At 35.2% G+C, this 25,528-nt stretch overlaps 1 protein-coding gene across 3 annotated transcripts in view; it reads left to right on the top strand.

Moving 5' to 3' along the window:
* LRRIQ3 (leucine rich repeats and IQ motif containing 3) overlaps positions 1 to 25,528 on the top strand; it is a 219,520-nt gene that overhangs the window by 112,389 nt on the left and 81,603 nt on the right. For all 3 annotated transcript variants that reach the window (XR_006206379.1, XM_042952923.1, XM_042952922.1), the window contains one exon: positions 13,899 to 14,052. Coding sequence is in view for 2 of the 3 variants with exons in the window: in XM_042952923.1 (XP_042808857.1) it covers positions 13,899 to 14,052 (154 nt within the window). In the remaining variant the exon portion in view is untranslated. The remainder of the gene's footprint in view (positions 1 to 13,898; positions 14,053 to 25,528) is intronic.

The following is a 25,528-nucleotide window of genomic DNA, read 5'->3' as shown; positions in this document are numbered from 1 at the left end:
TGGGTGCCTGGGTGGCTCAGTCCAACTCTTGATTTCAGCTAAGGTCATGATTTCAAGGTTTGTGGGATCCAGCCCCACACTGTTAGTGCAGATTCTCTCTGCTGGGATTCTCTCTCTTCCTCTTTCTCTGCTCCTCCTCTGCTCATGCTCGCTCTCTCTCTCTTTCCCCTTCTCCCTCCCTCTCTCTCCTCCTCTCTCTCAAAATAAATAAACATTAGAAAACTTAAAAAAAAAAAGATGTAGAGTTAGTTTATTAGAGACCATTCTTGCTTCTTAAGATAGGCATTTATTGCTATGAACTTCTCTTAGAACTGTTTTTGCTGCATCCCATAAGTTTTGATAGGTTGTGTTTCCATTATGATTTCTCTTAAGATACTTTTTAAAAATTTTCCTTTAACTTTCTTTGAACCATTGGTTGTTCATAGAATGTTGTTTACTTTCTAATGTATTATTTTCCAATTGTGCTTTTGTGAATCATACCATTGTAGTGAAAGTAGTTACTTGGTATGATTTCAATCTTATTGAATTTGCTAAGACTTGTTTTGTGGCCTAACATATGGTCTGTCCTAGAAAATATTTTAGGTGCACAAGAGGAGAATATATATTCTACTGTTGTCAAATAGAAAATTCTGTATTTGTCTGTTAAGTCCATTTGGTCTCTAATATTGTTCAAATCCACTGTTTCCTTACTGATTCTCCATCTGAATTGATCTATCTATTGTTGAGAGTGGGGTTTTAAGGCCCCAACTCTTATTGTATTGTTTATTTCTCCTTTTAACTCTGCGAAGTTTTGTTTTATGTATTAAGGCTCTAATTTTGGGAAGTATTTACAATTGATATATATTTTTTAATTTATTGATTCCTTTATCATGATATAATGACCTTCTTTGTCTCTTCATAACATTTTTAGTTTAAAGACTGTTTAGTTTGATATAAGTATAGCCACTTTTTATTGTTGTTATTTGCTTGGAGTACCTTTTCCATCCCTTTACTCTCAGGCTAAAGTGAGTCTCTTATAGGCAGCATATTGTTGGATCTTGTGCTTTTTGTGTCTATTCTATATCTTTTGAATGCAGGATTTAAGCCAGTTATGTTAAACTAATTATTGATAAGGACTTACTACTGCCAAGGGCTTACCACTGCCATTTTGTTTTATAGTTGTTTTGTAGATCCATTATTCCTTTTTTCCTACCTGCTGTCTTTTTCTGAAGTTCGATGTCTTTTGGCATCAGTATGATCTGATTTCTTTATCATGTTCTCTACTGTAGTTACTACAGGTATTTTCCTCATAGTTACCATGAGGCTTACATAACATATCTTAAAACTATAACACCTTGTTTAAACACATAGCAACTTAACTTCCATAGAACTCCTAAGTTTTATACTTTTACTTCTCCTCACATTTAGATTATTTATGTTACAATTTATATATTTTTATATTGAACAACTAATAACACATTAGTAAAAGTTATGATTACTTTTACTACATTCCTTTTTAAGTTTTAAACTAGGGTTGTAAATAAATTTGATACTATCATTAAAATATTATAAACCAAGAACCATTTCAAGGAGCTTGCCACTTACATTTTCCATGTTGCTGTTCAGTTTTTTCAGCATTTATTAAAGAGACTGTCCTTTCACCATCATATATTCTTGGTTCCCTTTTTGTAAAATAACTGACCATATATACCAACATTATTTCTGGGCTATTCTTTTCCATCAACCTATGTGTATACTTAATGCCAATACCATATTCTTGATTACTACAGCTTTATAATGCAGTTTGAAATCAGCATGCCTGATGCCTCCAGCTTTCTTCTTCTCTGTCAAGATTTCTTTGGCTATTTAGGATCTTTTATAGTTTCGCCCAAATTTTGCAATTGTTTGTTCTAGTTCCGCCATTGATATTTTGATAGGGGTTGCACTGAATATGTAGATTGCTTTGGGTAGTATGGACATTTTAACAATATTAATTCTTCCAGTCCTTGAACAAAGAATATCTTTTCATTTCTTTGAGTCTTTTATAGTTTCTTTCATTAATATCTTATAGTTTTAACGTGCAGGTTTTTCCCCTTTTTGTTTAAGCTTATGCCTCATATTTTACTCTTTTTGATGTGATTGTAAATGGGATGGTGTCCTTAATTTATCTTTCTGATAGTTTGTTATTATTGTACAGAAACACAGATTTTTGTATATGGGTCTTGTATCCTTCAGCTTTACTGAATTCATTTATTCTAACAGTTTTTTTGATGAAGTATTTAGGGTTTCCTATATATAATATAATGTTGTATGCAAACAGTGACAGTTTTCTTTTTTTCCTTTCTAATTTGAATGCTTTTTGTGTCTTTTTCTTGCCAAATATCTCTAGGTAGGACTTCCACTATTATGTTGAATAAAGGTGACAAAAATGGGTATCCTTGTCATGTTCTTGACCTTAGAGGAAAAGCTTTCAGCTTTTCAACATCAAGTATGATGTTAGCTGTAGGCTCGTCATATATGACCCTTATTATGTTGAGGTACATTTCCTCTGTACCCACTCTGTTGAGAATTTTTATCATAAATGGATTTTGAATTTTGTGAAATTTTTTTTCTGCATCTATTCAGATGATCATATGACTTTTGGCCTTTGTTTTATTAATGTTGTGTATCATTTGGATTGATTTGCAGATGTTGAGCCATACTTACAATCCTGGAATAAATCCCACTTGATCATGGTGTCCAATCTTGTTAATGTGTTGTTGAATTCAGTTTGCTAATAATTTGTTGAGGATTTTGCATATATGTTCCTCAGGGATATTGGCCTGTAATTTTTTTTTTCTTGTGATGTCCTTATCTGGTTTTGGTATCAGGATAATGCTGGCTTTATAGAGTTTGGTAGAGTTTGGAAGTGTTTCTTCTTTCTTTCTTTTTTGGAAGAGTTTGAGATGGGTTCGTATTAATTCTACTTTGAATGTTTGGTATAAGTTTCCAGTGAAGCCATCTTGCCTTGAACTTCTGTGTGTATGGAGTTTTAAAATTACTAAATCAAATTCTGCCTACTAGTGATTGGTATGTTCAAATGTTCTGTTTCTTCAAGATTCAATCATGGAAGGTTGTATGTTGCTTTGAATGTATCCATTTATTCTTGGCTTACCTATTTGTTAGTCTTTAAATGTAGTAGTCTGTTACGATGTTTAGTATTTCTGTGGTATCATTCATAACACCTCTTTCATTTCTGATTTTATCTGAGTACTCTCTCTTTTTTTCTTGATGAGTCTACCTAAAGTTTTGTCAGTTTTGTTTGTGTTTTCAAAGAAACAGCTCTTGGTTTCACTGATCCTTTCTATTGTCTTTTTAGTCTGTGTTTCATTTATTTCTGCTCTGATCTTTGTTATTTTCTTCCTTTTACTATTTGGGGTTCATTTGTACTTATTTTTCTAGTTATTTGAAGTGCATGCTTAGTTTATTTGAGATTTTTATTTTTTGTTTTCTGGGGTAAGCATTTATTGTTAAGAACTTTTCTCTTAGAACTGCCTTTGCTGTATCCCATAGTCTTGGTATATTGTATATCCATTTTATTTTGACTCTATATATTTTTAACTTTATTTTTTATTTCTTCATTGACCCATTGTTTGTTCAGTAACATGTTGTTTAGTGTCCATATATTTGTGAATTTTCCAGTTTCCTTCTTGTAATTTATTTCTAATTTTATACCATTGTCATTGGAAAAGATACTTGATATGATTTCAATCTTCTAAATTTGTTATGACTTCTTATGTGGCCTAATAATATGATTCATTTTGGAGAATGTTCTATGTGCATTTGAGAAAAATGTGCATTTATTTCTTTTGAATGGAATGTTCTATATACATCTGTTAAGTTCATCTGGCCTAACATTTTATTTAAGGTTGATGTTTTCTTATTGATTTTCTGTCTGGATGATTTATTTATTGGTGTACTGGAGGTATGGAAGCTCTTTACTATTATTGTTTCGCTCTTTCTCCCTTTAGGTCTGTTAACATGTGTTTTATTTATTTAGGTCTTTTATGTTGAGTACATAAATATTTACAAATGATATATCTTCTTCTTGGATTGACTTCTTTATCATTATGGAATGCCTTTCTTTGTGTCTCACTACAGTAGGTTTTAAAGTCTATTTTGTCTGATATAAATACAGTTTCCCCAGCTTTCTCTTTGTTTGCATTTGAATATCTTGGTATTCATAGGATACCTTTTTCATCCCCTCACCTTCAATCTTGTATCATCTGAAGTAAGTTTCTTATAGTCAGTATATAGATTTGTCTTTAAAAAAAAAATCCATTCTACTATTCTATGTCTTTTGGAGAATTCAGTGCATTTACATTTAAATAAATAAATAAGTTAATTAATTAATTAATTAATTAATTAATATGTTTTTGGAATAAAACTTTGCTTTTATTCATTTATTTTTAATTTTTAAAAATTTTACTTAAATCCAAGTTAGTTAACATATAGTGTAATAATGATTTCAGGAGTAGAATTTAGTGATTTATCACTTACATATAACATACCCAGTGCTCATCACAACAAGTGCTCTCTTTAAAGTACTTACTGACGTTTTGTTAATTGTTTTTGTGGGTTTTTCTGTTTTGTTTTGATTTGTAGTTCTGTTAATTTTTCTTTTCTTGCTCTGTTCCTTTGTGGTGTGTTGACTTTCTCTTGTGATATGCTTAGGTTTCTTTGTCATTATCTTTTGTTTATCCCTTATAGGTTTTGCTTGGTGGCTACCAGGAGGCTTAAATATAACAACTTAAAATAAGTTATTTTTTAGTTGATTACTTAAGTTTCAAAGAATTTTAAGTTTCTACATTTTTACCCTTCTCCCCCTACACACTGTTTTTGTTATCACGTTTTACATTTTTATCTTATGCATTCCTTAACTAACTCATGTAGTTACTATTACTTTTACTTCTTTTATCTTTTAACCTTCATATTAGCTATATAAGTGGTTAATCTACTGCCATTACTATACATTTACCTTTACCAGTAAGAGCTGTACTTTCATGTTTTTATTGTTTTTTGTTGTCGCTAATGAATGTCCTTTCTTTTCAGCATAAAATAATACCTTTGATATTTTTTGCAAGGCAAGTTTAGTGGTGATGGACTCCTTTAGCTTTTGCTTCTCTGGAAAATTATTTATTTCTCTTTCAGTTCTGAATGATGTATTCAGGTTAGAGTATTCTGACTGAGAATTTTCTACTTTTGGTACTTTGAGTATATCATACCACTCCCTCTGGCCTGCAAATACCTTTGACATTTTTTGTAAGGCAAGTTTAGTCGTGATGGACGCCTTTAGCTTTTGCTTCTCTGGGAAATTATCTATTTCTCTTTCAGTTCTGAATGATGTATTCTGGTTAGAGTATTCTGACTGAGAATTTTCTACTTTTAGCACTTTGAGTACATCATACCACTCCCTCTGGCCTGCAAAGTTTCTGCTGAAAGATCTGATAATGTTATGGGGGCTTTCTTGAACATACCAGGTTGTTTCACTCTTGCTGCTTTTAAAAACCTGCTTCTTCAAATTCTTCAAGGTTTTTAGCCTTCACATTTTTATTATAATGTGTCTTGGTGTGGGTCTCTTTGATTTCATCTTAGTTGGAATTCTCTGTGTCTCTTGGACCTGGATATTTCCTTTTCCAGATTAGGGAAGTTTCAACCGTTACTTCTTCAAATATCATTACTGCCCCTTTCTTTCTTCATTCTTATGAGACTTCTATAATGTAAATGTTTGTCTGCTTGACATTGTCCCATAAATTCTTGAATCTGTACTTACTTTTTTTTCATTCTTTTCTTTTTGCTGCTCTGATTAGATGAGTTCCTCTGCCCTGTGTTTGAATTCACTGATCCTTTCTTCTGCTTCATCTGGTCAGTTATTGAATCCCTCTAGTATATTTTCGGTGTAGTTACTGAATTCTTCTGATTGGAACTTTCTTATATTTTCTATTTGTTGAAGTTCTCACCATGTTAATCCATTTTTTCTCCTGCGTTTGATTAGCCTCTTTGTGACCAATTCTCTGAACTTTGTCAGGTAAATTATTTGTCTCCATTTTATTAATGTTTCCTCTCCTACACCCCAATGTTTCATCTTATTCTTTCATTTGGAACATATTCCTGTTTCTATATTTTGCTTGACTCCCTGTATTGGTTTCTACATATTAGATGAAATAGCTACCTCTTCTTGTCTTGGAGGATTGGTCTTGTGTGAGATATGAACCTTATTTTTCAACCCTGCCCTAGCTCTTGGTTGTCTTTCACACCTTTGTGATTGTTCAAAGAGCCTATTTTATGTAGTTTCCAGTAGTTGAGTGTGTGCCAAGACCAGTCAGTGTCCAAAAGGGGAGAATTTCATTCAACACCTAGGTTCAGGCTGATTGGAAGTCAGACCCTCAGGCAACAGCTTTTAATTTTTTTTTTTTTTTTTAGTGTTTATTTATTTATTTTGAGAGAGAGAGAGAGAGAGAGAGAGAGAGAGAGAGAGAGAGAATGAGTAGGGGAGGGACAGAGAGAGAGGGAGAGAAAGAAAGAATTCCAAGCAGGCTTGCTCCATGCTGCTAGTGCAGAGCCAGATGTAGGGTTCGAACTCATAAACTGTGAGATTATGACCTGAGCTACCCAGGTGCCACTCAGACAGTAGCTTTTAAAGAACACAAATATATACTATACTATGTACTGCAATCATAAGTTCTGCTAAGCCCTTGAGCCTGGTGATCTGGACATATTCCCTGGTAGCACTGGCAACAATATTGACTCTAGATGAATATACAAGTTCCCTTCTGGGAGATACATGTAAGTTGTAGTGAGTCAGAGGGAGAAGGCAAAGATGGCATACCTAACCTGTATTCCCTGAGAGAGCTTCCATGGCCTTTAGATGTGTGCCAAGCCTACAATCTGCCCTTATGTCTGAAACTCCATGACTAGCAAGTAAGTCCCTTTACAAAAAGTCTGGGGATGTGTTTCTGTCTGTTATCTGTGTAGTGTTCTGTGGATTCTAATCTGCCAAGAATTGTCTCTCTGATTGTTATAGTCTTTGAGACCCAGGAATACAAGCTCGTCTCCCAACCCCCAGCCACCAGATCCTGGTGATCAAAGGGTGTCCCCTGGGCAGCAGCCATAGAAACCAAGGCATCAAGGGATAAGAGACTTGTATGAGAGCTTACTTTGAGAGATACTAGTGCTCTGGTAGAGCATGGTGGAGGGAGTGGGCATGAAGTTGGTATCCATCCTCCAGGTCTCAGGAAATGTTTACAGTCAATCCTTAAATTGTCTTTAATTAGAAGACTGCCCTTCAGGCTGAATCTATATAGCCTGAAGCTAATAGGTCTCTTTAACAGAAAGATTGAACTGTATCTGTTGCTTTGTGCTGTGATCTGGGTGTGGTACTGTTTAAGAGCTTTTACTCCATTTGTTACATTCCTGTAGGACCCATGAGTATAAGCCCTACAGGTTATGAGAACCAGTCAATATAGAGATGCCCCCTTAAAGCAACTGCAAAAATTAGGGCACCAGAAAAGGGTATATGCTCCTTTCTGGAAGATACTAACTAAACTAACTAAACTAACCCAACTAAACGAACTAAACTAAAGCTAACTGAACTAAAGCAGAGGGAGAGTGCAAAGATTATATCCACTGCCCTTAATTCTCTCAGGACTTCTAAAGACATTCCTATAATTGTGCTAAACCAGAAACCTGCCCCTCAGGCCAAATCTCCTGGAAAGGGAAATAGCCTCTTGTTTAGAAAGATGGGCAGTGTGTTTCAGTGTGCTATCTGTTCAATGCCCTGGGATTTGTAGTCTGCCAAGAACTTTCTCTTCAACTGTTATAGTCTCATGGGACCCAAGAACTCAGGTCCACCTTTATCTCCATAGCCAGGTGATCAAGGGACATCCATTAGGTGGCAGCTATAAAAACCATGTCACTAGATATAAAAACTGGAGCACCAGATATGTGTAGAAGCTGCCCTCTGGGATATACTGGTGTTCTGGAATGCAGTAGAAAGAAAGTACAAAGATGGCATCCACCAAAAAAAGGAAAGAAATAGAAAAGAAGAAAAAGGAAAGGAAAGAAGCATTAAGGGTGACATCAAAGGAAAGGGGGTTGGGGAAAGATGGCATCTTTCAGCTTTAGCAAGGGAGGGGGCGTGCAGGAAGAGGTCATCCACTAGCCTCTGATACTGGAGAGTAATCCAATAGGTCCCTGCCCCTCAGACCCAGTGTTTTAGAATTAGGAAATGAGTCTCTTCCACCAGAAGTCTGGGCGGTTTCCAAAGGACCACTTCTGCATTGTGCCCTGGGGTGAGTGAGTCTGCATGTATACCATTTAAGAGCTGTTCAAGAGGATAACTCAGAATGGTTTGTCTGACAGGTCTTAGATCCCAATTTCTTTAGGGCCAGTTATTGGAGCTTTGCTAGTTTCTGTGGTGGTGTTATATTTACTTGATTTTTGTCATCTTTCATTCCTTACGTTGGTATCTGGACATTTGGTTAAACAGTCTCCTTTTCCAGACTTTATAGATTCACTTTGACAGAGAAACTTCCCTAGACAGCTCAGACTGGGTGTCTGGATATGACTGCTGATAATGTCGTTGGACTGTCCCTAGACAGCTGGACTGGGTGTGGTGACTGCTCTTAGGGTCTATATTGGGGGAGCCAACTATTCTAGCTCTGAGGGTGTACCACTGGCTTAGATGAGCTAGACAGAACTGCTGGGTTGGTTTCCTGCCCAAGTGAGATTGTAGTGTAGGCTCTGTGGTTGCCTGGATCAGGCTCTGGTTAGATTTACTAGTTGGTTGGGATTTGGTAGTATACTCTGCAGTAGTTTGAATTAGTTTCTCTGCCCTAGCAGGACAGTAGAATAGGAGTCAGGGCCTGCCCATCTCGTTATTTGGGGATCTGAATCAGGCAAGAGTGTGAGTGAATATCCTAGTCAGGTGAGGCTTCCAGTTTTGCTCTGCAGACAAGGAAAGTCATGAGCTCTATTCTCTATTCATGTGCCACTATAAGTAGAGCTATGGGGTGGGCTACACAGCTTCTTGTGTGCTCTGGTAAGATTCTGTGCTTGGGCAAGCTGAAGCCTGTATTCAGCAATGAGTGGTACCAGAAATTAATTTCCTTGCCCAGGTGTAGTGGGAGAAGCAGCTCCAAAGAAGTAAGGCTCTTTGTGGCCCCAAACTGCCTCACACTGCAAGTTCCCTGGCCGAACGGGACTACTCACTTTCCTCAGGGGTCAGTCAGCATTACCTGCCTGCCCCTTGTTTTTGCTAGGTCACAGAGAGGCTTCTGAGTATTCTCACCATCCCTTCCTGTCCGGGGGTGGGGGGTGGGGGGGCAGGAATCATGCTTTGCAGCATGTGGGTTATGACTGCTCTCCTGTGCGTGGACCCACCTTAGACAACTCCTCAATTTTTCTAAATAGGCTTTCCCATTGGGAGAGGCCAGGAACTACAGTGAGCAGTAGAGAAGCTATGAATTAACTCCCTTAATTGGGCAAAGCAGGGGAACTATCTATACTGGGTGCTACATTTACTCTGGGGGTGATCAGCTCTGCTCATATACCTCTCAGCTTGAGCATTGCTAGTGTTCCCTTACTGCCAGATGATGCCAGGAACCATGCTCTAAAGTGGTGGGGCTATGACTTAGCTCTTTGGCATGAGCATACCAGCCTCCAGGGCCAGCAAACCTCCTTGTCTGACTGACTGCCTAAATGCGGCAAACCTGTACCCTGCCAGGTCCTTGATCATATTGTGCCACTGACTTGATTCTGCAAATGAGCAAAAACATTGTTTGGGACTACCATTTGGGCTCTGCAGGTAGGAATTCAGTCTGCCAGGATTCCAGTGCTGGTCCCACCCTGCTTTGTCACACTCAGATTCCCAGTAGTTGAGCACCACAGACTCCCCTGTAATCCCCATAGGGTAAGACCAGAGTAGGGGCTTCCACAAAGTGACCCACAAACACTACAGGGGCTGGATGTTACCCCTGGGCTCTCTTACCCACTGAAAGAACTGTAGGCTCAGAAGAGACCTCACAGTGTGGTGCTGCACTGGTCTAAAGGAAAAGGATTGCTGTTCACATATAGCCACTCCTTTTACCTTTCTAATGCATTCTGTCTTGGTCTTTGTGGTATATTGGGAGATGTGATTCAGCTTTCCCTTTTGTTCTAGGATTCTCTCAATGGTGTTTTGTCCATGAATAGTTGTTAGTCGTTCTTGCGTGGGAGAACAAAGTCAAGAATGACATCTGTCACTTATATTTACATATGTATGAATACATTTATATGTATATAAAATTCTTGTTTGAAAGATTTTTTCCTCCTCTCTTTATTACTTTGACTGTGTCATAGTAGTGCTTGTTGACCTCAATTGTTTCTGCTGAGAAGTCAGCAGTTAATCTTATTCAGGTTCCCTTGTGCATGACTAGTCCTTTTTCTTCTGCTGTTTTCAGGATTTTCCCTTTGTGGTTTTTTTTTTTTTTCCTTTGTTTTTGCATTTCTACTATTTTACTATGATGTGTCTGGATGTGTTTATAATGTGTTTATTGTACTTTTAGGCTTTTTTTTTTTTTTTTTTTTTAGCTCTTGGATGTATAGATTAATGTTTTACATCAGATTTCAGAATGTTTTAACACTTCTAATATTTTTTTCCTGTGGTTTTTTCTCATTTTCCTCTTCTATCTCCCATTATTCATATGTTGATGGACTTAATTGTACTCCACATTTCTTTGTGGGTCTGTTCATCTGTCTTCATTATTTTCTGTTTATCAGCATAATCTTTATCTCTTCAAGTTTTCTGATTTTTTTTCCTTTTTCCAATTAAAGTCTGTTGAACTACTCTAGCAAAACTTTCAGTTACTATACTTTTCAACTGCAGAATTTCCATTTGGTTCTGTTTTATAATTTCTGTGTATTTATTAATCTCTATTTGAAAAAGCCTTGTCATTATACATTTCTTTGCTTATTTGAGGCTTATTTCCTTTAAACATATTTATAATAGTTGCCTTGAAGTGTTTATCTGTTATGTTTGTCATCTGTACCCTTTTAAAGGCAGTTTCAAAGGCCTACTCTTTGGTTACACTTTTGTTTTTCTTTGCCTGTCTCATAAGTTTTTGTTGAAAACTGGACATTTAAAAAAAATTCTAATGTTTATTTTTGAGAGAGAGAGAGAGAGAGAGAGAGAGAGAGAAATGGAGTGTGAGCAGGGGAGAGGCAGAGAGAAAGGGAAACACAGAATCCGAAGTGGGCTCCAGGCTCTGAGGTGTCAGCACAGAGCCTGATGCAGGGCTCAAACCCACAAAACCGTGAGATCATGACCTTTGCCAAAGTCAGATGCTTAACTAACTGAGCCACCCAGGTGCCCCCAAAACTGGACATTTTATTTTATTTATTTATTTATTTATTTATTTATTTATTTATTTAATTTTTTTATAACGTTTATTTATTTTTGAGACAGAGAGAGACAGAGCATGAGCAGGGGAGGGGCAGAGAGAGAGAGAGGGAGACACAGAATCAGAAGCAGGCTCCAGGCTCCGAGCTGCCAGCACAAAGCCTGATGCAGGGCTCGAACCCACGGACTGTGAGATCATGACCTAAGCTGAGGTCGGACGCTTAACCGACTGAGCCACCCAGGCGCCCCAAAACTGGACATTTTAAATAGTACATTGTAACCACCCTTGTTACTGAACATCTCACCCAGGCCTTATTTATTTGTTTAATAACTTGGGTAAACCATTTTAGTAAATTTTATTTCCCTTGCACTGTGGAGCCTCTGATATTTCTCCTTAGAGGGCAAACCTTTAGCCAGATGCAGTCACCATTGGCATGACAGTGATTTTAGTAGGGCTTGCTTTGATCGTCTCTTTTTCTGATTTCTCTGTTAAGCCGTTCTGAACTCCTTTGATGTCACAACTATTACTAGTTTTCATTAGTTGCCAGCTGACTACTCTATTGTTTTCAGAAATTCCCTGGAAAATAAATTGTTCCATAGTGTGATCTTTTAAAAGTGGGTTCTTTATAAAAGTAATCTTTGAGGCCAGGTTTTACAGTTTGTTCAGATCCCAGAAGGGCTTTTCTTAGCTGTCCCCTCTCCTGGTTCTCTCTGGTAAATCTCAAGATGGTTTACAGTTTAGCTTGCTACTCTCTTGGAGGTACCCGCTCCTTTTAATTGTTTATCACTTGCTGAGGGCAAGGGCTCTCAGGGTTCCAGTATTCTCTACCTATTGCACCTGGGTTAGAGTTTCTGCCTTATAAGTGAATTCTGAGAGGAGGAAGGAAGTCCAAGATCTCCCAGACATTCTTGCTTGGAATAGATTCTCTAAAACATGGATCCAGGCTATGGTATTTCTTGGAATGATACTGTAGGCCTCAACTGGGACCAGCTGGGGAAGGGATCCTGTGTTTTCTTGACTTGTTACATTTGTAAGTGAGCAGAAGTAATTCGTACAAGTGCTGCTTGAAGTTCTTAAATGATAGTTGTATCCCTTTGTCTTCATGTTTTTCACTTCCAGGGGCTGGAGTAACATATTGGATATGTGGGTTGCCGACAGTGTCTCTGATAGTGGTGAGGGAAGGTTGAATGACTTTAGCAGAGCAGAGCTGCACCACCAACTTACTCTAGTCACCATTAGAGCAAAGTTAACTTTTACATTATTTAAGCCATTATACGTTTTATTCTCTTAATATATTTTACCCTAATTTGTAGATCATCAATGAAAGTATTTTGCATGAAGAAATGAATAGATGGAGCTCACTTTAAAAATTTGAAAAATGGAAAAAAATGCTTTCCTTTTAGTTTTGTTTTACCTCTGCTAATTAATAATAATGGTAACTGTAAACTTCCTACTTCATCCATCATTTTAATTCAAATGACTTTAAAATTTCATCAAATAGAATAAATGTTACTGATTTTTTGGTAAATTGTCTCCATGATATTGAAGTAGTGTACTTTGATACCCTCTCTTACAAAAATTTTAAAGTAAAGATTGGCTGTTAAATTTTATCTAATACCTTTTCTGCATCTGCTTGTATACACAGACATGTTTCTTCCATTAATTTGGTTATATAATGAGCTTTGTAATAGTTGATCATATTGTTCTTATTCTTTCCTTATATCGCTGGATCTTTTCACTAATATTTAGAATTTTTGCATCTGTATTCAAAGCTGAGATTGGTCTATGGTTTTCTTTTTATTGCCTTATTAGACTGACTAGGACTTCCATTGCAATGATGAGTAGGTTGGGTGAGAGAGGACATTCTTCCCTTGTTTTTGATCTTACAGGGGAAATATTTAGTATTTTACAATTAAGTTTTATATTAGTTTGTTGATGCCATTTATCAGATAATATTTTGGACATATTGGTTTAAACAAAATTAAAATTAATCTCCTCTTTTTCTTTTACATTTTTTACTGTGACTAATAGAAAACTTAAAATTATTTGATGGCGTACATTGTATTATGTTGGACAGTACTGCTCTAGAGTAATTTTTATAGATGGAGATATAGTTACTTCTTTACTGGAGAAGAATAATAAAAAGAGTTCATAATGGTTACCTTATATTTCTGTAGATAACTTTGTCATGTTCTCCTTGCCATTATATTATAAAATACATAGCCAGACATGAGTACAGAACTGTTTGTGGATCCATATCACCAGAGATTTCTCAGCACCCATTCATCCCTTGATGAATGATGATGAGTAAACTTTAGTGCCTAAGTAGTTTTTTATGTAGTATTAATATGAAAACAAATATTACATTAAATTTAGCACCATGTTTTCTAAAGATGTAAGTGAATTCATGAGTAGTTTTCTTTCTTTTTTTTTTTAATGGCAAAAAAACTAAATGACAATTTCCTCCCCGCCCCCCCCCCCCCAACCCACTCTTATATTCAGCCCCTTGTTGCATAAAAAGCATCAGGAGAAATTTATTGGTGAATGTGAAACAAAGTGGACTTTTATACCTAAAGGATATGAAGACAGTCTCTTTAAGCATCTCTTTCTTCAGCCTGAAACTAATAGAACAGGAAAACTTGCACATTGGAAACGTGTAAGTATGGTTAGTTTATTACTTACCTTTAAATATTTTTATTTAATATACTATAGTTGTAATTTATGTATCGATAGTAAAAGTTTCTTCATTCCCTTTTAAATATTCTCATTATATTGTTAATATTCTGCTTGAGGTTTTCTTGATGTAAGAAAAGTCATATGATAACAAAGTACAAATATAATTTTGTGGTACATTATTCTTATCACAACCATTTTGTAATTTTATGTCTTGCATATTTATTTTCTCATATCACCTATTGCAAATAGTTATTAATAGTAATGTAAAATATCTTCATAGCAGTTGAAAACAAAGAAATATTTAGTTTATTGAAAACTAATGATACTATATGTAGTATAATATTCATTCAGTGTTTTATGATAAATTATGTCTTGCTTTGAGGACACATCAGAAATAGAAACTTATTTATTGACTGCCTACTGCTGTCAGGTGCTCTGCTAGATATTTTGCATGTGTTCTGTAATTTATTCTCCACAGCACTGTAAGATAGGTGTTTTCATGTCATTTTTATAAAGAGGAAAAGTAAGGCTTTTACAGGTTAACTAACTTACCAAAAGCCACACATTTGAGTGACATTGCTAGACTTAACTCCAGGTCTTCTGACACCAGAGTTTGTGCAAAAAAGCACAAACTTTTTTTTTTTTTATCTTTAGAAGTTTTTTTTTTTTTTTGACATTAAATAATGGTAGAAATGAAGACTTGACATTCTAGTATAATTACTAGATCAAACTTATAATAATGTGTAATGCACTGTTTGTGATAAATAAACCCCTTCACATGTAGACCTGTTTCTAAGTAACTTGCACTATAAATATTTCCATTTTATTAACATGATTAGAAAAGACTAAAAAAGGTGCAGACTGTCATTTGTCTGATTTCAGTGTTATTGAGGACATGTGTTTTAGAAATAGCAGAGGAATATCTTCAAGCCCTTAAAACCCACAGAAATTATCCATTGAATAAAAATATAGATTTAAAAGGCCAATATATCCTATTCAAAACTTTTTCCTCAGTAGCACACAGTGCTGACTATATTCAGTTGCTCTAGATGAGATGCTCTATAAAAGTATAAAGTTCATATGAAGTGTCTTTTGGCCCTCTATATAGAATATAAACTCACTGGTTTCAGGCATGTCACATGCTTTTTTATGTGCTTTATGCAGAGGAGACTTTCACTGAATGTTGTATATAACTAATTTGGATATATATTTATAAAATACTTGCACACTCATGTACAGATATATATATATATATACACATAGTCATATATCCATATGCAAAACCTAATATACATACATGGGTATGTATTGTATTATGGCAAATGACTATGTGCATAAACAGGAATTAAATATTCATATTGTAGAGGTATTTTATTTAATATCTGTGAAGTCACATAGAATATATCATTGTCAGGTCTTTGGAAGTATTTTAAATGTTAAGAAATTTGGGGATATATATTCATTATAAGGAGTTTTCTAAAGCTGTTAATATTATTGATAATTTTGCTAACCGCATCACAATTAATGTTATTAAGAACTATTCTTTCATAGTCTATAAATATGTACATTGTCTGATGATTTTTCACTGTTTATAGCTACTATTCATAAGACATTATAGAAGTTGTCTTCAGCTCAATTTCTTAGAGTAATTGAAATGATCCTTAATCATAAGATTCATCTTTGAATCTTTACTTCTTCTGTGTAAAATTGTTGTTCCATCTTCTGGTGGCTTCTTCTGTAGTCTCTTCAGCTCACTTATGTGGTGTACTATTCTTCTGTTATTTTTGTATCTTGTCATTAGTGACTTGGCAATTGGTCAAGTAGAAACTATAGTAAGAACAAGTGATGCCATAGAGTGCTTAAGAGAACCTAGGATCCAAGAAACATTAAAAAGATTAAGAAGTAGGGAAAAGAGAGGAGGTAATAAAATAACAGTATTTAATACTGGGAGTTCATTTTAAAAAAATGCTGTGAGCAGAATAATGGAAAGGATCAGTCAAGAGTGGAATTCTAGTTTTAGTAATTAGATAAGTAACTAATGTCTGTTTTTCTTCTGTTTGAGGCTGAAATGTGCTTGGTCCAAAAAACATAAAACTTCCTGTATTCATGGTAACCTAAAATGGAGAGAGCCAGAAGAGTGAGTTCAAGTTACATTTATTTAGGAAATGCTATGCTGCAAAGCCAGCATTTAAGGTGCACACTTAAGCTGTTAAAGGAGATATAGAACCGAAAGCCAGGATTCATGAGTAAGGACTCTGATTAAAAAAAAAAGTGGATCAGAGGAAACTGAGGTTCTGGAACAATTGCTACAGACATTATTTATCGATGGCTCACAGTCAAAAGGTGGCCGTTCCTCTTGAAGAATTGGCCGACAGAAATACAGACCTACGGTGGTCAATGAGATCAAGTTTTAGGGAAACATATTATTATAATGGATTTTAGGGAAATTTAGATACTATTGTGATGGATTTTGCTGGGACACCCAAAAATGTTTGAAATTTGCTTTGGCATAGTCAACCCTTTTCCTCAAAGGTTACTGTGGAAAATGTATGTATAGGGAGTAATAGCAAACAGAGCAGTTTCTTTTTTTAATGCTTATTTATTTATTTATTTTGAGAGAGAGAGAGAGAGAGAAGGGTGAGGGGCAGACAGAGAGGAAGAGAGAGAATCCCAAAAAGACTCCATGCTTTCAGTGCAGAGCCTGACATGGGGCTCTTCAAGGGGCTTGTTAGGATGTGGGGCTCTTCAAGGGGCTTGTTAGGATGTGGGGCTCAAAGTGGGGCTCGACCTCAGGAACTGTGAGTTCATGACCTGAGCTGAAATCAAGAGTTGGACACTTAAGTGAATAGCCACCCAGGTGCCCCGAACAAAACAGTTTCTAACTGGATTTGCCTGAAATTTCCATTGCAAAACTTTAGTAACCTGGGCTAGAGTATGAGATATTCTTCATTATTTATGCTTTGTTGGCTTTGTGGTATTATTTCACTTATTTCCTATATTGCAAACATGAATTTTAGAATAGCTATAATATGAAAGAAAGTCACACCCATTGTAGCCAAAAGGAAAGAGATTCAGAGGAGAGGAAAGCGATTTGCTACATATTTATCTCAGAGGCAGCCTAGTTGCTTCCTTTCCTCCTGCTCCCGCAACTTCACATCTGAAGCTTCCTTAAGTGGTTTAGTCATATGTTGTTAGGAAGGAGGGAAAACATCTAAAAGGTAAAAAAGAGTGATGGCCAGGAACCTTAACTCTTCCAACCTCATGGAAAGTAAGAACAAGTCTATCTTGTAGATACCGATCTTTGACAGCCTACCTCCTAGATACATGATCTAATTGTTTTTTCTTAAAACTTCAATAACACCTTGCCTTCCTGAAGCATGAAGTTTGGAATGTCATACCCTTTGTCTTCACTCATTTTCTGGAGTGGGTGCATATATTCTTCCTAATTAGGAACACAATGAGGAGAAGGATCAATAAGGCGATCCAACCCAGTTTCTCTGGAAGGGATCTCTTACTTAGAACCACTTTTAGGGGCGCCTGGGTGGCTCAGTTGGTTGAGCATCCGACTTCGGCTCAGGTCATGATCTCGTGGTCTGTGGGTTCGAGCCCCACGTCGGGCTCTGTGCTGACAGCTCAGAGCCTGAAGCCTGCTTCAGATTCTGTGCCTCACTCTCTCTCTGCCCCTCCCCCACTCATGCTCTGTCTCTCTCTTTCTGTCAAAAATAAATAAACATTAAAAAAAATTTAAAGAACCACTTTTAATACATTGACTGTTCATATTTCATATTCCTTTGTGACATTGTATGGTTCCTGGAAACATTGGAAGTAATCTAATATGGTCTATACTATTACGTATAGTCGTCTATACTAAAGTAAAATTTGCTTTAGAAATGCTGGTTTGGTTGAATTTTAGAATATTTTTATTGATTTTTTTCCCTTGATTCCAAAAATTTATTTTTCTCATAACTAATACTGATGGAGCTATATACATGCCATATTGAACACTATTTTTGTAAAACAAAATAGAACAAAATGTTTTCAAATACAGTCCTCCTATGAACCTGTTCCATTATTAAATACATTTTCCCAAAGATACACAGAGACTTTTCAGATTGGCTTCTAACACTTAGCAATATGCATTTAAGATTGCTCCATCTCTTCATGGCTTAATAACTCATTTCCTTTTAGCAGTGAACAATATTTCATTGTCTGGATGTATTACAACTTATCCATTCACCTATTGAAGGACATCTTGGTTGCTTCCAAGTTTTGGCAGTTATGAACAAAGTTTCTGTAATCATCCATGTGCAGATTTTGTGTGGACATAAATTTTCAGGTTGCTTAGGTAAATACAGGGGAGCATGATTACTGGATCATATGGTAAGAGTATATTTAGTTTTGTAAAAAAGCTGCCAAACTGTCTTCCAACGTGGCTATACCATTTTGCATTCCTACTAGCAATAAATGAGAGTTCTGTTGCTCCCTGTATTTCTAGCATTTGGTGGTATCAGTGTTCTAGATTTTGGCTATTCTGATGGATATTTAATAATGTCTTATTGCTTTAATTTGCAATTCCCTAATGACATATGGTGCTGAACATATTTTCATAAGTTTACCTGCCATCTAGATGTATATCTTTGGTGAGCTGTAGCTCCCTTTTTACTATTGAAAAGGTGAGATGATTTATCACATGGCCTATGTGAGTAAGAAAAAGAGAAGGGTTCACTTTAAGCAGGGCTTCTGTACAGTGTACAAGTACATTTACATCAGACTCTATATAAGAGGATATTCCCTGAGATTGTGCAGAGCACAGCTTGCATGGCAGGGTGAGTTTGCCCTGATTTTATAAATCCAAGTAAATAATCATATTTGAGGATTGTGTGTGTGTGTGTGTGTGTGTGTGTGTGTGTGTGTTCAATGCGTGTACAACACACGTGCACATGCACCTACTTTAAATTAAGGTCAGTCTGAGGGTAGGGAAAGAGAATAATCATCTCCGTATTACAAGCCAAGAAATATTGAATTTAGTTTTTCCCTCTCTGTCTTGTTTAACAGTAAGTGATACTAAGACAATACAGAGAGGGTTGATCTTTTATCAGATTCAGGAGATGTGATTTTGGTCACCTTGTTTTAATTATGTGGAGGGTTAAAAAGAAACTTATGGGTAGATATTTTATTTTTAAATTTCATCGTTTTGTATAATAAGAATGCTTTCTTATACTGGAAACTGACATTTTTTTTAATGTTTATTTTTGAGAGAGAGAGAGACAGAGCGCGAGTAGGGGAAAGGCAGAGAGAGGGAGATACAGAATCCAAAGCAGGCTCCAGCTCTGAGCATCAGCACAGAGCGCAACATGGGGCTCAAACCCACAAACTGCAAGACCATGACCTGAGCTGAAATCTGATGCTTAACAGACTGAGCCACCCAGGCACCCGGCCTTTATTTTCAATGTGTTTCTGAAATGTTGCAATTTGTGTAATTCTAACAAGCTTTGTGATGACATTGTTTACAAATTGCCCTTTGTTATTATCTGTCATTTTGGGGTTCTATCAGCAATTCAGTTTATTTCCAATGGGTCTTTTTTGAATATTTACAACATCCTTAGTACTAAAACAAACTCTAAAGCCTTAAAAATGGTAATCAAGCAAGTGCTATGCTGGAACTTGTAAGGAGAGAGGGAAGAACTAGGAAAAATTCACTGGATAGGGACCGATTGTATAAAGTGTGGAACTGAGAGGAGAGGAGTATACCAATTCGAATCCAGGAAGCCAATTGCCTACATTTAATGGGTCTCACCAAAGGAGACAGAGTTGTCCTGAGTATCAAGACTTATGGGAAATAGTGGCTTTTAGTGGTAAGTGGAATTATGAGATATTAGAAGAGTATATAAGGGCATATACTAGGGCTGCCTAAGGGTAAGGGTAATTTAACTTAAGCTTAATTCAGCCCTCTTTTGGGGTCCAAAGAAGTAATAATGATGGCTTAAAAGTGACACCATAGCTTAATGACCTCATCAGTACTTAAGGGGCTAAATTTAGCCATTTAATAGTTTTGCAGGTATTTGTTGTGTGTTTTTAAGTATCAGATTCTCTGCTCATCACTGACAAAAATAAAGTAAATAAAACATGTCCCCTGTAATCAAGATTTTATTGGGACTAAAGAGAGAAGACTTGGAAGTAAATGAATAAGATTAGGACAGAAACATACAAGGATAATATTACCATTTGTGGTTGCTCAGATGCAAGAAGTGTCATTAGCTGAGAGCTTCAGCATTTAGTTTCTTTCAGGGTCCACCTCTGCTTTCAAGTTGAGGTCACACTATTTTCTCTAGGCAAACTCCAGGCAATTATTGAGTAAGGCATGGTTGCGAGGACCTGGTCATTTCTGCTCAATGTGAGATTTTCAGACAGACTTTGCTCTGGAGCTCCAGGGTGATTGGCAGAAAGTTTGACTTTTCTGATTAATCTACTTCCTCCATTTTCCCTTAACAGGTGTTACCTCCCAATAAAAGTTTTGCACACTTAACTCTGTCTTGGTATCTCATTTCTGGAAAAACCAACCTGTGACCATTTATTATTATGCTTAGTGCCATAGATATAGGTAGGAAAGATTTGAAAGCAAGGAATTGCAGAATTAATTTTAAAAAGCAGCAAATGAGCACTACTAGTATAATACATAATCTGAAGTGAGAACTTTGGGAATTGCCCAGGTCAGTAGGAAAAAGAGAAACAGAGATTCACCAAATATCATAATACATCTGGAAAAGGTAAAGAGATAGAAATTATGAAGTGCTGATAGTATTCCTCAACAAATACTTTGTGCATTGAGTTGAGTAAAGGAAAATTAAATAATTTAAACCTAAGAGAGAAATTAAGAAAGAGTTGTAATGACGCCCTTATAAATTATGCCAGATGGTAACTTTATTGGCATATTTTAACATCTGCTTAGAGATATCAGTTCTGTTTGTCCCATTTCCATACATGAGGGATTTAATATCAATAATATACAATAGATAATCTCCTAGGAGTCATAGGACAAATATAAATATAAATGTAAATAAAAGTTTCTTTATTATTAATATTCCTCAATGAGGTGTCAATCTTTTCTGTTATTGAAAATTATATTTTTCATAATCATAACTCCATCTGTATGCATAATCGTAACATATCTGCATGCTACCCTGACCCTCTAGAATTAGTTAGGAACACTGAGAATATAGTCATTGACTCCCTTTTTTAAAAATATACAGTTTGGCAGTAATCTTTTGCTCTGTGTAAAAAGACATGTGTCCACACTTCCAAGGACCAAAATGAGAATTTCTGCCTGAATTATATCATGGAGAGGCAAGAAATCTACCTGGCACTCTTCAGCGTAGCTCTCTTCGTTATTCAGAGTTTCTCAATCTTTTTGGGCAACTAACTCAAAGGGGAAGCCTAATTTTATACCAAGCAGGAAACTGGCTTACATTTATTTCCTTCAGTTATTTTCATTTGCTCTCACCAGGCACTAAGGATTGCCATCAATATCATTCCACCTGAAAGAGCAAAACTTGAGATTTTATGGATTATCCAGGTTTTATTTTAGTTTAGGGCTGTTCGCTTATATCTCATGGTGTAGCCTTTTGATTTTGAATATCAGCAGTATCCTCTCCTTGGGTGGGCATAGGCTTGGAATTTTGATTCCTGACCTTTTGAGCCATCAGATGTGTAGTTTAGTTTATAAATTGTTTCTTCCTGATCTACAGATATTCTCAGAACAAAAGCAGTTTTGAGTGTTGGGGCTTATCTTTCTGGGATCCTGCCTTCTTTTAAATTTTGACCTGATAAATTATAATTTTCTTGATAAATCCTTCCTGTTTTTCAAAGACTTAATAAAAAATATTTCATCTGGCTTTTCTGAATTTCAGAATTGATCCAAATTTATATTCTTTCAATCCTGGATGTGGATCTTTTGACTCTCCATATTTTCTATTATTTAATAACTAGCAGTGGTTTCCTTTGACCTAGTAACCATCTTCCTTTTTTTTTTCCTTGAAAAAAGTGTATTTTAAATTGCAAATCTTTTTTATTTTATACATTGATTTTAAAATTTAAGGTATGAAACACAGTGTTTCTTCTTCCTACCACTACCATGAGCAGTCTATATGTTTTATATTGGTTTTGAGATTTGGCAATAATTAGTCTGTCTTTTAGGGAACATCAGTTGTCTAATAATTGTCAGTATTTTTTTTTACATGATATAGCATTATATCTCAGTTTTTTTAAAAAAATGTATATTTTTGTAGATTCTTGTTTCTGTTTTAAGCAATCTAGCTTGAAACTTTTATGTTTTATGACTCCATAGATACTGCTAAATAATACATAGTAAGGATTCAAAAAGAGAGAAATATATTAAAATCTTGTTAATAATTTCAAATGAAAGTTCCGCATAGTTAACTGATGATAAATGTGTTGTTTTGCACACTTCAGTTATTTTCTGCTTCAATTTTGTCAAATGCTAAAAAATTAACTTTTGTATTTGGCTTTTTGCTTACATTGTTGAATTATTATTAACACTAAAAAAAGGTTACAACTTTTTAAAAACTTGAATCCTGGGGTGCCTGGGTGGCTCAGTAGGTTAAGCTTTTGACTTCGGCTCAGGTCATGATCACACAGTGAGTGAATTCAAGCCCCACGTCGGGCTCTGTGCTTACAGCTCAGAGCCTGGAGCCTGCTTCAGATTGTGGATTTCCTTCTCTCTCTGCCCCTCCTCCACTCACACTCTGTCTCTCTCTCTCAAAAATAAATAAACATTAACACAAACAAACAAAAACCTTGAATCCTAAAATCACCTGAAAATTTTTAATGATTTTTCTCAATCTCTTTTCATTATATTAATTATTTTGGACACTTCACATCTTTGACATTTCATTATAACTCTGACAAGCACTACTGAAACTACATTGTCAACTCCACAATGTTTTTTTTTTTTATAATATCTCTAGTGAGACATAATTTGCATAAGACAAAGTTAATCCTTTTAAAGTATTCGATTCAGTGGTTTTTAGTATATTTATATACAGACTTTTGCTATCATTACTATTATTAATTCCAGAACATTTTCATAACCCCAAAAGAAATCCCATACCATTAGCAGTAGTCCTTATGAGCCCTGGAAACCATTAATCTATTTTCTATCTCTATGAATTTGCTTATTCTGGGCATTTAATATAGATTGAATAATAAAATATGTGATCTTTTGTCTCTGGCTTCTTTCACTTAGCATAATTTTTCCAAGATTTATCCATGTTGTAACATGTATCAGTATTTCATTCATATTTATGGCTGAATAATATTATATGATTATGCCACATTTTGTAATCTATTCACTAATTGTGTTGCTTCCAGTTTATAGCTATTATTAATAGTGCAGCTATGAACATCCATATGGGAATATTTGGGTGGACATACTTCTCAGTTTTATTGGGCATGTACCTAGCAGTGGAGTTAAAGGAAGATGATTAGGTTATTCTTTGTTTTACTTTTTGAGGAAGTACCAAACTGTTTACTTCTGCAGCAGATGCACCATTTTGTATTCACATCATCAATGTGTGAGAGTTCTAATTTCTCCAAATCCTCACCAACACTTGTTATTATCTGTCTTTTTCTTTTTTATTAGAACCAGGCTGGTGGGTATGAAGTGGTACTTCACTGTGGTTTTAACTTGCATTTCCCAATAACTAATGATGCTGAGGATCTTTTCATGTATTTATTGGTCATTTGTATATCTTCTTTGGAGAACTATTCAACTACTTTCATCATTTTATAATAAATAGGTTCTTTTTATTGTTGAGTTCTAAGAATTCCTTATATATTCTTTTTTTCCTTATATATTCTCAATACAAATCTCATAACATATATGACTTGAAAATATTTTCCCATTATGTAGGTTGTCTGACTTTTTTAATGGTATCATTTGAAACATCAAAGCTTTTAATTTTGATAAAATCCAATTCATCTCTTTTTTTTCCTCAATCACTTATACTTTGAATATCACACCTAAGAAGCAGTTATCTAAACCAAAGTCTTAAAGGTTTATTTCTATATTTTTTAGTAAGAATTTCATAATTTTAGCTGTTATATTAGGCCTACAATTCACTTTGAGTTAATTTTTATATAGTATGAATTAGGAATCCAACATAAATCCTTTATATGTGAATATCCAGTTGTACAGCACCATTTTTTAAAAAATAATAATAATAATAAAAAAACCATCATACATCTATTGAATTATCTTGGTCCTCTTGTCAGAACTCAATCAACCAAATTCAGGGGTTTATTTCTGGACTCTATTCTGTTGATCTGTATGTCTATCCCACATAATCACTTTGGCATTGCAAAGTTTTTGTTATTAAAATAGGTTACTGAAGAAAAAGTCTAATATCCTAAGAATCTTCAATAGTATAGTTTGATTATTGTGTTATAATTAAGATTGAAATCTATTATCCTAAAATTTGTGTTTTATATCATTATACTCAAATTAAAAATTAACATGCAAACTCATCCCATGTGTACAAATGATATATTATTTACCTCCAAATTTTTTGAAAATTTGTAATTTTAAGATTCATGTTTTGATAGAAAATCTGATATGGAGAGAAATTTTCTGAGAGTTGACAAATGGAAAGACTACTAAAAGTCCTTAGAAACAATTGATGATTTTTCCATTCGTAGAACACTTGATATATCCTACTGATAAACCATATGGGGTAGTGTAGATTTCATGACCTTTATAATCATAAAATCAGCTTTGCCTGCATACTTTAAAGGCAGTAGATACATAATAATTGTATACATATAAATATCAATATAGATACTTTTTAGGAGTGTTAAAGCTTGATTTTAAAAATCAAGTTTAATATTCTTTAATGCTTTTCCCCCCCCCCCCCCCCCCCCCACACACACACACCTCAGCAAGCTATAGGGAAATGGAGAGTGGAGAGATTTGTTTTTGTTTTTATTTTTGTTTGTTTGTTCTTTAGGAATGTGTTGTTTAGATGAGGCAATAGAATCATGGCCCAATATGTGTGTGTAATTAAGCATCAGATGTGTGGTGAAACATAAAAAATTGGATGTCAAAAAAGAAAAGATCAAGGGTAACATTGAAAAAATATAATGAACAAAGCTGTGGAGGTGAGAATTAGCTTGGCAGATGTGTGAAATGGAAAGGAAACTATCCTAACTATACTAAGAGATTTATGAGAGGAATTGTGGAAAGCAAAGTTTGGTAGGACTGTTAATGGACATTTTAATTTTCACTTGAGTGCTGAAAATGATTATTTGGCAAGGAGTAGTCTCTCTGTACAACCTAATATCTTATGTGCAGTTATACCTGTGAAATTACTTAGAATTAACAAGTTACATTTGTTATTCAAACTTTTGTATAGGATAGTGGGTGACCAAACGTTAGGATGATT

This window comes from Panthera leo, chromosome C1 (genome assembly GCF_018350215.1).
Source record: "Panthera leo isolate Ple1 chromosome C1, P.leo_Ple1_pat1.1, whole genome shotgun sequence".
Classification (NCBI taxonomy): Eukaryota; Metazoa; Chordata; class Mammalia; order Carnivora; family Felidae; genus Panthera; species Panthera leo.
The sequence above is the reverse complement of the archived record's forward strand: the minus strand, read 5'-3'. Positions and strand labels throughout refer to the sequence as shown.